General features: G+C 37.6%; 3 protein-coding genes and 1 long non-coding RNA gene across 4 annotated transcripts; all 4 read right to left on the reverse strand.

The window, feature by feature from the left end:
• Positions 1-146: 146 nt before the first annotated feature.
• LOC143448495 (UDP-glucose 4-epimerase-like) lies at positions 147-2,747 on the reverse strand. Its single transcript, XM_076948265.1, has 2 exons — positions 1,712-2,747; positions 147-1,338 (listed from the first exon to the last, which is right to left on the reverse strand). The coding sequence occupies exons 1-2, from the start codon at positions 2,393-2,395 to the stop codon at positions 922-924; spliced, it is 1,101 nt and encodes a 366-aa protein (XP_076804380.1). The 5' UTR covers positions 2,396-2,747; the 3' UTR covers positions 147-921.
• Positions 2,748-4,177: 1,430 nt separating this feature from the next.
• Positions 4,178-8,245, reverse strand: LOC143449954 (FERRY endosomal RAB5 effector complex subunit 3-like). The gene is made up of 11 exons (XM_076950309.1): positions 8,068-8,245; positions 7,688-7,833; positions 7,441-7,575; positions 7,156-7,299; positions 6,854-6,990; positions 6,459-6,698; positions 6,159-6,271; positions 5,949-6,063; positions 5,690-5,882; positions 5,475-5,598; positions 4,178-4,476 (listed from the first exon to the last, which is right to left on the reverse strand). The coding sequence occupies exons 1-11, from the start codon at positions 8,243-8,245 to the stop codon at positions 4,304-4,306; spliced, it is 1,698 nt and encodes a 565-aa protein (XP_076806424.1). The 3' UTR covers positions 4,178-4,303.
• Positions 8,246-8,265: 20 nt separating this feature from the next.
• Positions 8,266-10,705, reverse strand: LOC143449953 (UV-stimulated scaffold protein A-like). Its single transcript, XM_076950308.1, has one exon. It carries the CDS (start codon positions 10,605-10,607, stop codon positions 8,616-8,618), a length of 1,992 nt encoding a protein of 663 aa, XP_076806423.1. The 5' UTR covers positions 10,608-10,705; the 3' UTR covers positions 8,266-8,615.
• Positions 10,706-12,845: 2,140 nt separating this feature from the next.
• On the reverse strand, positions 12,846-14,199 carry LOC143449907 (uncharacterized). The gene is made up of 4 exons (XR_013114621.1): positions 14,080-14,199; positions 13,825-13,962; positions 13,529-13,644; positions 12,846-13,045 (listed from the first exon to the last, which is right to left on the reverse strand). It is a non-coding gene; the product is annotated as an uncharacterized LOC143449907 (long non-coding RNA).
• Positions 14,200-14,599: the final 400 nt, after the last annotated feature.

Raw genomic sequence — 14,599 nt, forward strand, 5'->3', positions numbered from 1 at the left:
GTCAAAGATAAACAATGTTATCCCATTACTTTCACAGCTTTTATCACAATAAGCGTCACATCGCATGTATACAAACGTATAACATTTATCGCATCGACCAAAGCTAATGTTGACACGAAGCAGATGAGCTGAACAAAAAAACAAAGTATGTTTTTGAAGTCAGTTTAATAAATATTGAGTACAACCGCTTAATATAAAGTAAACAGTGAATTCCAATTACATACAAAATTGAAGAACATTTTAGAATGAAGCATTCTAATTGCACCTGAAGAAATCACAAATTAGCAATACCTAATTAATTGAAAACTAGGCTATCTTAATACAGTACATCACAAAAATAGCATAATTATAAATACAAAACACACGTTAAATATTAATTTAAGGCCATGGTTTGAGAGTTACAAAACACAACTAAAGAATTAAAAGCTTTCAGACATCGACATAAACAGGTTAAAGCATGGACCGTAGTACCTTAATAAATTGTAAAAACTATTTAATATGAAAATAATCATTTCTACAACTGACAGCTTGAAGGATTATAAAGAAATTATGGAACACAGAAGGTTGAAGACAATACATTGTTTGAAGAACAAAGGTTTACTGAAGGCGTTGCATAACGTTCTTTTGAAAATACCATTGAAGAGGGAATAAAAGGCATGTCTTTGGTATGATCAAGCACCACGATTATCACAGCTCACAATATTGTAAAATAGAAAAATGATAACATGATAGTCACCCTACTATTAACTTGGCCTGGATTAAGAGATAATAAATTATATAAAAATGGCTTTGAAGGCATTCACCAAAAAAAATTTAAGGCATTTTCCTAAATCTAAATAATTACTGCTGCTAAAATAAATTAACAATATACCGCTAATGATGATTGCAAAGGTAATGTGCAATGATAGGCACTTGTACATCTCAATTTTCTTTACAATCAGACACGTAACCGTTGGGATTTTTCTTCTGGAACCTCCACAGATCTTCACACATGTCATGCACAGATCGCTCTGTTTTCCAACCTAACTCTTTTAATGCACGTTGTGGGTCACAGTAGAATATGGCTGTGTCACCTGGTCGACGGTTGGCCTCCACAATTGGAATTTGAACACCGGATGCTTTTTCAAAAGCACTGACCATTTCAAGAACAGATGTTCCTTTCCCTGAACCCAAGTTGTAAGCCCGAAAGCCAGACTTAAATGAAGACAGTGCACTCAAAGCCGCAGTGTGACCTTTAGCAACGTCAACCACGTGGACATAATCACGTACACCAGTGCCATCTACTGTTGAAAAGTCAGTGCCATAAACATTGAGGTGTTTCCTTCTACCAACTGCAACCTAATTTGTAAAAAGTTTCATTATGACAGTTCTCAGCAACAACCAGTACTGATAGTGTTTACACCTAAGTGTCAATGTAATCGTTTTAATTGGCTTTTTGCAAAAGCTTTGTGATAGAGCTGTTAACACATGCATGTTTATCTCATTGTGACGTTCATATGGTTACGCCAAAAACCTTTTAATTATTTTATATCACAGCCAAGATACTGAAACAGAGACAGTAAAAATACGACAACACATTTAAATATATATATCAATGTAAGCGGAAGGTTTTAAGTCAACTGTAAGTCATAACATTTTAAACCAAAGGTTCAAATACCTTGTACGGTGTTATATATATATACGGTATGCTTAACCAATCACAATAAGTTACCTGCGCAATATATGGCATCAAGTTATTTGGAATTCCTTTGGGGTCTTCACCTAGTTTACCGGAGTGGTGCGCTCCAACAGGGTTAAAGTATCGAAGGGACAACACCTTCCAAGCTGGGTCAGCTTGCACTACATCCTTTAAAATCGTTTCAATAAACAGCTTAGTGCTTGCATAGGGGCATGTGCAGTTACCAACAGGGCTGTCTTCAACCAGGGGCAATTTTTCTTGAGGTGCTTCGGCGTAAACTGTAGCCGAACTGCTGAATATCATATTCTTGACACCATTTTCCTCCATGGCTTTCACCAAATATAAAGTGCCGGCAACATTATTTCTGTAATACATTAGCGGCAGCCTCTTCGATTCGCCAACTGCCTTAAATCCCGCAAAGTGAATCACAGCTTCGATTTCAAACTCTTGAAATATCCCATTCAGAATATCTGTGTTCCCATAGTTGCCTTCTCTAAAATAGAGTTTTTCGCTCTGCTCCGTGGTAACAATTTCTTTAATTCGAACAATAGCTGGAGGAAGGCTCCCTTTAAGTGATGCAGCATTTGACAGGTTATCAACAACAACCACAGCTCGGTTTTCCTCCAGAAGTTCGACAACCGTGTGACTTCCAATAAACCCGGCACCACCAGTCACTAAGATAGCCCTATGTTTTAAACCGTTCATCTGTTTCTCCATTTCTGTCTGGTGCTGGCTGAAATGCAAAATTTTAAGTGATGGTTCATTTACTTTAAACTCAGTGATCGCCTCGAATCGCTCAAACTATGGCTTCAAATACAAATCCTGTCAGTCAACTGGGACTATAAAAAGGTGTTCACCACCATTCGATCTGCCTTAATGCAAAATGTTTTGGTATGGTGCATAAATGCTGTACGAGTCTGTAGGGTGCAACATTGCTGTGAAAACTATAACAAAATTTGACTAAATCCAAGCAAATGTTCATTTCACAGATAGATGAAAATCTAGGCCAACACGACCAATTTTCTGGAAGTTGGCCATAACTGAAATGACATCCAAATGGAATGACCAAGTGGGGAAAACCTTTCATTTTAGAGGGACAAATCCCTATAAATAAATATAGCAAAGTAGTACAAACTTGCTAATTTAAAATTCCCAATTATGCAAAATTTTCAATTTGATAAATGGCAGCTCTCTTATCAACACTAACTAGGCCTACAGTAATAGGCTAGGCCTAGTGGTTGATTAATATTTACTAGCCAAAATAAGAACATGAAAAGTTTGTAACATTTTATTACAAGCTTTATAATATAGCAAAATGAAAAAGCAGGATATAGGCCTAGGTTGTCACTCTTGGGTCAACTTTTATTTTTAATTTGTCTACAAAAGCATCAGCTTGCTTGATGAGGTATACTAAGGGATGGCAAAACATATATTAACCGCACATCACTGCGCATTTCCATCGCGTCTGAGCATTTTTGCGCTCCGCACTTAACATTTTTGACACATAATTACACTTAGACTAACTACCAGTGCAACATATGGCCCGGCATACTCGCGTTGGTTTCAAGTCTCTCTGTGATCTTAGCTTGGCTTCTTCCGCGAAGCCAGACAAGGCCTACTGCAAAGTGCAGGTGCCAAGCACTTGAAGTCGAACCCTGTTTTGTACATGGACATCACGTGGTATGATTTCTCATCGCTCAAACCCTCCGAGCAAGTTCAGATTGATAAGGGATTAGCTTCTAACCTTCGTCAAGGATTAGCCCATACGTAAGGGAAAAAGGACAGGACGGATTACCCATTCGCATGGGCTGAAAAGAATAATTCCATCTTTTAAAGTAATTGTTAAAAGGCTAATCGTGTTCGAATGAGTAATCCATTTAATGTGAAACTATGGCTGGTCATTGTACGGTGAAGGCTACTGCTGTACATTTTTCAGATCTATAGGCTGTTGTGTTGATACGAACTACAGTATAGTACAGTGTGATTACTGGTTAGTTTAGCATATAGCATAGGTTTAACTGTGCAAAAGGCATTGGTACTGCAATTACAACGGTTGGAATGGCCTTGCACGAAGTATTAACGGATACTGCGTCATACACTGCTTACAGGCTATCTATAAGGCTTGTAGGCATTACAATAGCCGTATGCGACAAAATGGATTACTCATTCGAACACGATTAGCCTTACAACAATTACTTTAAAAGATGGAATTATTCCTTTCAGCCCATTCGAATGGCTAAATCCGTCCATTCCTTTTTCCCTTTCCTATGGGCTAATCCTTGACGAATGGGCTGGATAAACATGTTTTATTTGCTTTCGAATTGCCCGAATTTGAAACTGTTCATCATGACCACCAAATAGGCGTTTGGGCGTTGATAATGCCTAGTCCAAAGGCATTACAACGTTGCACCATTGGGTATTGTGTAATTGCAAACCTGGCGTTCTAACCACTGGGAAGCCGAGCCAGCCTTGCACCGTTATTCTATGAAACTATTACAATTGTCTTATGATTACTTTTGTATATTGCACTTCGTTCAAAATTGCGTAATGAAAACGAGGAAGAAGATGGAATTTCATGGAGAGCAAAACGCGACGGACAGGATATAACAGACTATAATAAATTGGCTATCTTGACAACAATTTCTTTCTAGTTAAATCTCGAGTTGTGGTTGTGCGAAACACTTCTGGGAGATTGCATCGAATCTTGTCAAACACTTCTTCCGAAACTCCTGGCGGGACAACAAACTGGACCGTCCTTGACACTCCCCCATCCCAAGCGGCCATCTCCATCATAAATCCTGAAAAGATGGCGTTATTGACACTCACAGAACTGGCAGCAAATACAGTTTAACGAGTTTTTCGCCACGGCATTGCACGCAAGAGCATCGCCACCGTGTCAATTTGAGCACACGGGCTCAACCTGGGAAAAGATTTTACGTTGTGCAAGAAATCTGCGCTTCGTGTTGTAAGTTTCTGTCCAAACCAGCCACTAATTTCTGTTCATGACGGTAAGCCATGTCGCAGTTCGCATACTTCTGTGTAGGGCCGTGTCAAAAATGTCAGTCACGTTCAATCGCCTGTGTCCAAATTCGTCATTCCAATGTTTCTCGACATCGCCGTTTGCACTTGTCTCGGGTGTGCACGTCATAATCCGATTTGTCATTAACAATTTGGTATTTTTTCGAGTCCAAATTCAAGGTTTTTTAAAACAATTAAATTTCTATACAACTTAGGATTCTACTTCTCATTCCTGAAAGTTTTTCGTGCATTAATTTTGAAAGAATGAAAAGTTGCTATGGTGTAACTCGGGCTACTTCCATAGAGCATGGTTCGTGTGAAAGACTAAATGTGTAATGTGTGACGTTAAACACGGAAAAATAAAGAAATTCAAAATCGCAGCATTGCTTGTATGGCGAGGTTGTAGTAAGGTTGCTATAATTCGTGATCTATTCTCTATAGACCCGACTACGACGGTTGCAATTGTTAACCTGGCTCATATATTGTCGAAATAACAGAATTCAGGTTTACGAAATCTCTGACCAGTACGCATGAGGCCGATGAAATAAAATGGCTTCTGCCCAAGGTTATGGATGGTTGTGTGGTGACGCCTTTTTTAACTAATTTACTGTATTTGTAACTGTCGTTTCATATGGTTTATCATAAAACCAAAATAAAGCGTTTTTTAATTGCGTAAAAGTAAATGTGTAATTTTTGTATTGGTCAAATTGCTAACGAGTCTAATTCCTAGGAAACCAACTGGTTTGAGTGAGGTTACTGAGGAGTTGTATTAATTCACCTTTCATGCATTTCATCACTAATTCGGCTCTTTTCACGCACCACTGGAACGTTATTTCTTCTGTAAGTTCATGGGTCAGTAGCAATGGTATTGTGATGGTTCTTACGTCACAGCTTGACGCCACCTGGAAAGTATTGACATTTTATATCTTTACAATCTAAAGAGTTATGTGTTTCCATGAGGAACACTTGAATTACTTATGTAGAAGTCATTACTTTCAGAATCTGTCGCAGACTCATGACAACAGGATGCCTGGATGTTACATTCGTGAGTGAAGCCTTCGTCTGAAGCTTTGCCTCGTCGGCAACCAAGTGGAAAACCAAGTGGACTTGAGATAAATTGGAATGTTTTGTTATGTAGAAATCGCCGTCTTTTAAACGAAAAGAGGTTTCTTCTTCCGATTTCATTCTACAAAAATTAAATTCATATAATTTCAGAATTCTTTTGTTATTGCACAAAAGTTGTTCAGCCTACTCGTCACTGGAATCGAAATTTTCACACTGTTTGGCGTGCTTCTCTATCTCAGCAAGCTGTTCCTTCAGTGAGTCGAAGTGAAATTCAGTGGAGGAATGACATATGGTTGAAAACTCTGGAAAATAAATCCACCGACAGAAGGTTGAGTTAAGCTTCACAATAGCATGACTTGCATTGAAAAATTGCACCCATAAGAACCACCGGAACTACCTTTCTGTATACTGCTATTGTAGCCAAGCCTGTTATCTGTCAGAATGACAAGTGCTGAGAGAGAACTCGAATAAAGTGACATTGCTGTCTGGAATCTTTGTGCCTCCATTTCCCTGTTGGCAAAATACCAAATTTTAGTTAATTATAAACCATCTGCTTTAGGTCATAGTTAGGGGTCCCTCTAAACGTACAGTGTTCCTGCTTCCATGATGAAAATAAAATACTGTAAATATTGTGAAAACCTTGAACAATAAGTATTGGATGGCGGCTGATAGTTAGCATGCTGCTTGTCTAACATACCCTTCATCAGAATAATGGCAAAAATTCAATGCGTCAGTAACAATCAGCCGAATGTTGTGCATCGTCTTAAGCTGGGCACCAAGATTAATGGTGAAACTTTCTTCCATAAGTGTGCCAGTGCTGCCAGTTGTCGAAGACACATTTGGAGATCTTCCAGCTTCTTCGTTGTTGAATAACGTATTTCCATTGCTTGACCTCATAACCGATACGGTCTCATCAATGATTTGCTTCATTTTATTACTGAAACAAGTAAAATACGAGAGATACTGACAAATTTGAGATCGTTTTTTTCAAAACAGGACAAATCAGCGAACACCGACCAAAATTCTGCATCAGGATCTATGTAAAATTACTTGATAATGTGCTGTGATAAAATTCTACAACTGACTACGTACTAGGCTGGTCCACTATCATCAAGGCGGCCGTTATTTCCTTGCATTTCTTTATGCAGGTTTATGACCAATTCACGAAATTTACTCTTTTGATTGTTGGTTACAGTGAGATATTCATTCTTCCAGTGTGACTGCAACCGCTACTTAGAATATTAAAGGTTAAATGCAGAATAAGAAATGTAAGTGCATTAAACTGGAGGTGGCACCCACATAAAATTACGTAAATTGCATTTCAAAACCAGTAATGTTATTTGTCAAATGTTAATTTAAAAAAAACTTAAAAAGTGAAATAAATTTCGCCAAACCTCTGCGTCCTCCAAATGCTTTGATGCGAGTATTGTGACGTCATCATTTGAATATGCAAACCCAACATGCTCGCACGCTCTTGACATTTCCAGTTGGTGGCGCTCTTGCATTTTAGTTAATGACTGTTCCTTGTTCACTAAAATCTGCAAGAAATGAAAAATTCTTCATAAAGAGCCATAAAAGGTTTGAAAATACGACAACCGCGACAAATCAACCAACATGTTATGGTCTTAAACATTTCCCTATTTAATGAGATTGGTAAAAACAACATGACTCAAGAAAACCTTGGCGAGGTCGGAATGATATTTCTTTTCAAGTTTCAGCAGAATCTGCATGGCAGGGGAGTGGATGAGGTAGTGGTACGCGAGGGGAAACTCATTTAAATTGCTCGATACTGGCACAGAATACCGCAACCAGGTCTGTAAATTGAGAACGAAAATCTGAGCGTATTGAAAGCAGAATGACAATGTCTAAACATGCACGAAAAACGAAACACCTAATATTATTCCGAATTTATTTTAGTCTTACGACCTTTTCATATTTTTCAGCTAACGATTTAGCAATGGTCTCGATTAAATTGGGATTTTCTTTTATCATTGCCAGACAATCCGATGATCTTCTGTTCTTTAATTCTGAACACTCATCTTTGATAAACTTTGTCAAAGAGGAATTTAATCCTAAAAACAAAATAAAACTAACCCTGGTTATAGACGTAAGCCAAAGTAACTGGTAACAGAAAATAAGCATGGCTCTGACATTATTCGCCAAAGTTGCTGCGCTTAAAAACGTTAAACAAAGCATTTACATTTACACTTAAAACAAACATATGCTATGGCCGGAAGAGATATGTGTATAAAATTCTATTTTAAGATTCCCGTCCACTTCTCATTAACTGAAATTTATTTTCTCACCTGGTCCGACAAAGCACGGAATATTATGGAAGTTTAATAATCGAGCCGTAAATTCTGGAACTTCGTTTATCTTCATATCAGTCACGTTCACAGGGACGTTCAATGTCCGAGGTTGCTTGTTGCGGCCAGATGAAAAAGAAAATTGAAACATACGATCACCGTGATCGACACTATCCATGACCGTTATAGTCAATTACCTCTGAAGATAATAATTTAACATGATCACACACCATACATGTGTTAAGTCAATGGCATATAACAGTAGTGCATGACAAAATATCGCAAGAAAACATAACACTGGTAGCTGATGTACAATCAAAAAAATTTAAACATACTCAACAGTGTTACACTTTATAACATATATATATTATAACTTTCATTAACATATAATTGTCGAACTGTCATATCTAAAAAATATAATATGAATGCACATGGTATGGCTTGGCACAGTTTGAAGAAACTGGTAACATGTCTGCATTGTAGACAAACCACTCTTCTAATAATAGTATGAATATACCGGTACTGAAAGCATGAAAAATTTTGATTAGTCAATGCAAAGCATAATTAAAGTTGTTGCCAAATTTGTCAAAATTTCGCTTCATGTCCAACTGATTCAGTGTTTCATTGACTCGTTTTAAACTGGAAGGCTGAAGAACTTTCTTCTGCAATCGACCACGACTCGTATTCTTTACAGTTTTTAAGTTTGTTAAACCGTTTTCCGATTTCTTTTTGCCTTTCTTCCTCTTCAGAGAAAGATCTATTTTTCCTCCTAGACCAGCGTGAACATCCCTAAGGAAGGATGGATCCTGCCAATCACTGGATGCAGGTCGATCCATGAAAGATGATGTGCTGGGTTGATCGGATGACACCGGGTTTCCAAGTACATCTCTATCAATAATTTTTCCATGAAAAGGGCACTTATGGCGATCTTTGCGAGGACACAGCTTGCCATTAGATAATGGAGCACGGCAGCTTTTTATGACAGCTTCAAACGTCCCGGTAAATTCGATAGTTCGCGAAGTTAATGAGTTTAATGCAGCATCGGAGACTCCACTGTCGCCTTCACTCGCAGAATGTCCGGACCAAAATCTATGCCCAATGTCAAGCTCTTTTGTTGCACCAAGTTTCAGGTTCTGTCTCAGTTCTTTGAAACGTTCCTTGTCCCAGGTCAGAAGATCGTGACCAAACGGAACAACGGGGGCTTTTTCTTTCAGGGGATCTTTCTTCGGCGTTCCATTATGAGAAGTTGACTTTTTGGCAGGAAACTCTTTTTTCCGGGGAAGTTGTGATGAAAAATTGTCCTCTTTTTTAGCTCGCTTACGGCTTTCAGCTTGCTTTGCTAGAGCATATTGGTACGAAGTGGGATCGTTCATGCTATTGTCACTTCTCAGAGGTTTCCAAATGTTCGTATCACTGGATCTTTTTAGTTTTTCTTTCTTAGCTGCTTTTAAAGATACTTTTGATTTGAAGCGTTTTGTGCTGGATGCTTCTGGGACTTCAATAAAATCATCAAAATCTTCCTCATCACTCTCACAATCACCGTTTAACTCATTATACTTATCCAGACATTTTTGCATAGTATCTTTCACATCCACGAGTTTCCGCATGGTCTCCGGAGGAGCACCACATTTTCCACCTGTAGTCAACCACTCACGAAGACGAGGCAGATGAATACGATTTGCAGATTTAATGCAGTCTTTTATTCGAGCAAATACAGCTTTGTTGTCCGACGTCTGTGTTACATTTATAGTAGATATCTCAGCCAGATTAAGTTGTAGAGTATATCCTCGATCCGGCAAACCATATGCTTGACGATCTTGAGTATTATTTCCAGATTTACCGCTTGACTGAGGACTGTTACTCGCAGCAGAGTTTTCGACAGAAGGAATATCCTCCTCAAGAAAAGTGGGTACAATTAGTTTCAAGCCGTTATTTATTTCCGCAACACAAGCTTCGACTTCCCATAGGTTGGAGTCAATTTCCTTTACAACCTTATCAAGCTTGGTAGCATTAACAATTTGCTGTTGGTTTAACCGAAATTGTTGAGCATAAGTTTGATTGATGTTTTGCAACTGATCGAAGTTTATTTTTTTCACATGTTTTAGATAGTCAAAGCCACGCTTAAGTTTCCGATATGCGATTCCATATTTATCATTCCAGCCACGAATTGTGGTGAGTGCTTCTAATTTCAATTTGTCCGCTGTGATTTTTGGGGGAGGAAGAGGATTATCAAAATCTGTTTCCACAGTTAAGTCCATAAATGTTTGGAAACTGTCCAACAGCATCGTCCGAAACAAATGAGACCTTGAGAACAGTTCACTCGCAATTTGAAAAGCCGAAAAACGAATTTCACTGTGGTCTTTTTCTAAATGTGTCAGCAAAAGATGAAAAACGTGCTCAACACATTTGTTATTTTTCTTGCAGTGGGACTTGATTTTTTTTATTGTAGGTTTAGCCAAAGATGATTCTCCGCTTGTTACAAGTTTTTCGATCAAGGCTTCTAACTCTTGAGCCAACGATAATTCCAATTGTTCCCCCATCAATTGAATGTGAATAGGAACAAATCACAAAAATCATAAGTCGTCAGTATCAAGATTTCTGTGTGAACTACTTTACCCCTAATGATAAACAGAAACAATATTACCAACCGAAATGTGAAAAAACAGTGTTGTTGTTCCAACTTTAACAACAAAATATACTGTTTGTGTGTTTATTACAAATCGGAGTGAATGTGAAAACGTTTGAGCATGCAGGTGACACACTTTCCACGACTGCATGTTTGTAACTTTTTTTCATTGTTGATAGTACATCTGTAGAGTTTTGTCATTACATTGGTTCGTTGGGTATAGTATACAAGTGCACAACCACTGGATGCATTTGTGTGCTAAACCTCATCTACTCAAATTGTGACTTCATCTGTATCTTTGCACTTGTAGATTAGACTATTATGATTAGACCCAGTTCGTTATGCTAGCCTTTCTCACACAGCCTAACTGGAAAGTATATATGGCAGTTTTTGACGAGAAATGGTTCATGCAAATGCACAAAATTAGGTGTCACGGCATACAGTGAAGCCACTATTCCTTGTTTATTTAAATTGACGTTCAAACAATCAGCTTTTCTATGTTTATTTTTTATAAATCGGCGTGACGACAAAATCGTCCGGAGTGCATATCAACGAAGCTCGTACGTGCAGCTGCCAAACTTTCCACAAATGGCCGCAAGTAACTGAGCGGAAAAGCACACTATCAGACTAATGCATTTCGTACCGAGGCTAAATCCCTGAATTCTTTGAGTTCCATAACAAACACCAGACAAAGTTCGGGTCTAGTATACAAGTGCACAACCACAGGATGCCTTTGTCTACTAGACCCTAGCTACTAAAATTGCGACGTCATCTGGTTGCGCACTTGCATAGTAGACCCTGTTCGTTCTAAGTTAGACAATACTGCCTTCGTACTCTACGCGGTAATACACATAAATATAACATCATTATCCGAATTCGAGAGCATTTCCCACTAGCTGTAGTCAACCTGCAACCAATCTGCGTTGGCTAGTAAACATGCATACGACTACCAACATACTGAGCTACTTTCTAGGCCCAAGGGCTTCCAGGCTATCGCTACCTGAGTTCTTATTCTCGTGTAACCTCAGTCGTAAAATTGCAACATGGGAAGCAATTTGCGTTCACGACTAATAACCAGCAGGCAAGCCACATTATGAGTAAGTTGGTTTCAGACAGAGATCTCTGGCAAGTGTATTTTGTGTTTGCGCCTGCTCTTTCGCTGGGTTAAGTTTTACAAAGATAAAATTCGCTCGCGAAGAATGTCGATATTCTTCTGCCTAATAATAATCGGCGCAAGATCTTCTGCTTTGTCACATTTTTGTCGTATTTGTGAAAAAAACGAACGAATGCCGAAAAAATTATGCAAGTAGTGGAACAGGCAGCTTGCTTTTGTTACGAAAGCGACTGTAACTATATTAGTGAATACAAACAGTAGTTAAGAAAAATGCTGTAGGATTTGTCCTTGCATTAAATAGTAATTTATGTGAATTTTGATGAATTAGTAAAGTAGCCTAATTGACGAGTTCCTAAGACCCTATACACATTGACCTTGTACACTTTGGCGAGGAACAGACGTTTATTTTATTTTCGATTCATACTTAGTAAAAATACACAGTAGGCTAACTTACGTGACATATCCAACATAACTGGAACGTTATTGGGCAAATACGATAACGCCTTTAATTTCTGTAAATAGTTTTTTTATGTTCAAACAACACGAGACGTTGCTCTTTTATTATATTTCTATCAGTGCTTGCATTCATGGCCTAAGATGGTTATTAACTAGATCGCGCACAATGTTACCACATCGAATGTTTTGTAAAGATATGAACAACTACAGAAGTACCGTATTTGTTGCGTTGCGTTCTATCGCCCGGTGCGCCTTATGTATGAACAAAAAACTAATCAAAGCAATTTATTGACAGTGCGCCTTATAATCGGGTGCGCTTTATGGTCCGTAAAATACGGTATGCAAGTAAATTGACTTAGCATTAAAAAATATTGCAATTAAACCCTATTGAAAAGCAATTTAATTTTAGCATAAATTTACTGCCAGGATTATACGTTAATGTACTGTACAAGCTTTTCACGACTTTGTAGTATTTTTATATGACATCTCATGTAAAATATATCTTCAAGATGCTTAGATATTCCCAATTTGCTTCGGTTGCATTTCTACTCTGATTTACAATAACACGCAGCTTAAAACATATAAAGATGCAGCCTAGATTTTTATTTACATTTTAACAAAGCAAAAAGGTAAACACGCATTCATATTCTGGTACATATAGGCCTGGTTCATATATTTTCAAAATGCTGGTCGTAGGTGCACAATTATGCTTTTGTTTCAAAGATTTGTCTGGGCCGTTCAACAGGTCTTCGGACGCTTGATAGACATTGAGAAGACGAAACCTGCGTAAATCAACAAAAGTAAAGTTTAGTAAACAAAATATTTGTTATTTTATTGCTAAATAAGCTTACATACAAACGTAATAATGTTATCATATAGATTAGTCTGGAATAGTATCACAATTTTCATCCTCAGACAAAGGAAAGATTTTGCACGACTTAAACTCTGCGATGATTCCTCGTCACTCGAGCCCAGGTCACCGAGCTTATTTTTGTTCAAGTTCCGATTGTCACAAACTTTTTTTATTTGTTTTCTTGTTGTTGTACAGCATTGACCGAACTTGGAACTGTTCACCAAAATCACTGAACAGAAGCAAGTGTCGTTCATACATTGCTCCAAGGAATTACAAAGGTAGCGCAACTGGGAATCAAATTTGGCAGGCGTAGGCCCAATTACGAGCCGGGTAGGCTACGCTAAACACTCCACCACCAAGCCGATTATTTCAGCAAAATAAATTAAGTACTTTGGAAACGAAATAAACGTACCGGGACAGGAAAAGCCGATGATTGGAAGGTGAATGGATTAGGCAATTTCAGGCAATAACATCTCCATGTGCAGATTCTGATTATCCTGTAGGTGTAATGAGGTCTCCAAAAATAAACTAAAAATGTTAAAATAAAAAAATGTCTTTATAATTTTTAACTTCTCAACAGCCTATATCGAAGTGCATACACAGCACATGGACAAGAAGAAATAAAACGACAAATAAATTTCATAACTTGCCAACAGTTGTTTTTTGTAACTTGTAAATATAATGTTCAAATCAACAAACTAGACTCACTTCGATGACCGACTTGAGGAATAAAAATGGGTCTTTCTTCTTGACATTCAGCTGAATATGCCAGGAAGCAAATCACCAACAACGAGAATAAAAATCTTCCATTCATGATTCCAACTTTTCTTTTAAGAGGAAACGAACCTAAAAAATCAAATTTTAAATTAACCCTTCTTGTTAAAAATAAATATTTTTCCATAAAGAACCATATCTATACAAATTAACTGCTTGTAATAGAATTAGAAATTTTGCAAAACTTACCTTATAAAAAACTTTTGAAAGTTTTCTTAAATATCAAGCTGTAATGCCAATTTCTATTAGAAAATGACTGCATTCAACGAGAATACGGCTCGTCTTTTTATAGAGGACCAATCGCTCAATTTTTAAATCGTGAAAAAATATGCTCAAACTTTTTTCTTTAATCGCTTTCAAATCTACTTTGTCGATCAACATTTGATAATGAATATTTATCCGTCAGCTTAAACCACACAAATGTAGGGGATTTAGAAATATGTGTGTCAATGACAGTGAACGACGCAAGATTCCGAATGAGAGCTTAATTTTGCGCATGCATAAAAGATCATTCACTGAATTATTGCTGCAATATCGAGTGATGGTAAATAATAATAATCACAAACTTATTTTGGAGACTTCAGTGAGACAAGTGCTATAAATTATTTGGCAGAAGTACTTCTCAAAGCCATTTGATGTCGTCACAGTACATTTTGGCAGCTATTTATCAAGACAAGTTTACAAATAAAGTTACAATAACTTATTAGGC

Source organism: Clavelina lepadiformis, chromosome 3 (assembly GCF_947623445.1).
Source record: "Clavelina lepadiformis chromosome 3, kaClaLepa1.1, whole genome shotgun sequence".
NCBI lineage: Eukaryota > Metazoa > Chordata > Ascidiacea > Aplousobranchia > Clavelinidae > Clavelina > Clavelina lepadiformis.

Bases quoted from the DNA above. Each gene is read 5' to 3' on its own strand.
- LOC143448495 (XM_076948265.1), bottom strand. From the start codon at position 2,395: ATGGAGAAACAGATGAACGGTTTAAAACATAGGGCTATCTTAGTGACT. The intron at 1,339-1,711 runs GTAACTTATTGT...TTTACAAATTAG, and splicing joins TGATGCCATATATTGCGCAG to GTTGCAGTTGGTAGAAGGAA.
- LOC143449953 (XM_076950308.1), bottom strand. From the start codon at position 10,607: ATGGGGGAACAATTGGAATTATCGTTGGCTCAAGAGTTAGAAGCCTTG.
- LOC143449954 (XM_076950309.1), bottom strand. From the start codon at position 8,245: ATGGATAGTGTCGATCACGGTGATCGTATGTTTCAATTTTCTTTTTCA. The intron at 7,576-7,687 runs GTCGTAAGACTA...CTCAATTTACAG, and splicing joins TAGCTGAAAAATATGAAAAG to ACCTGGTTGCGGTATTCTGT. The intron at 7,300-7,440 runs GTTTTCTTGAGT...CATTTCTTGCAG, and splicing joins ATCATTCCGACCTCGCCAAG to ATTTTAGTGAACAAGGAACA.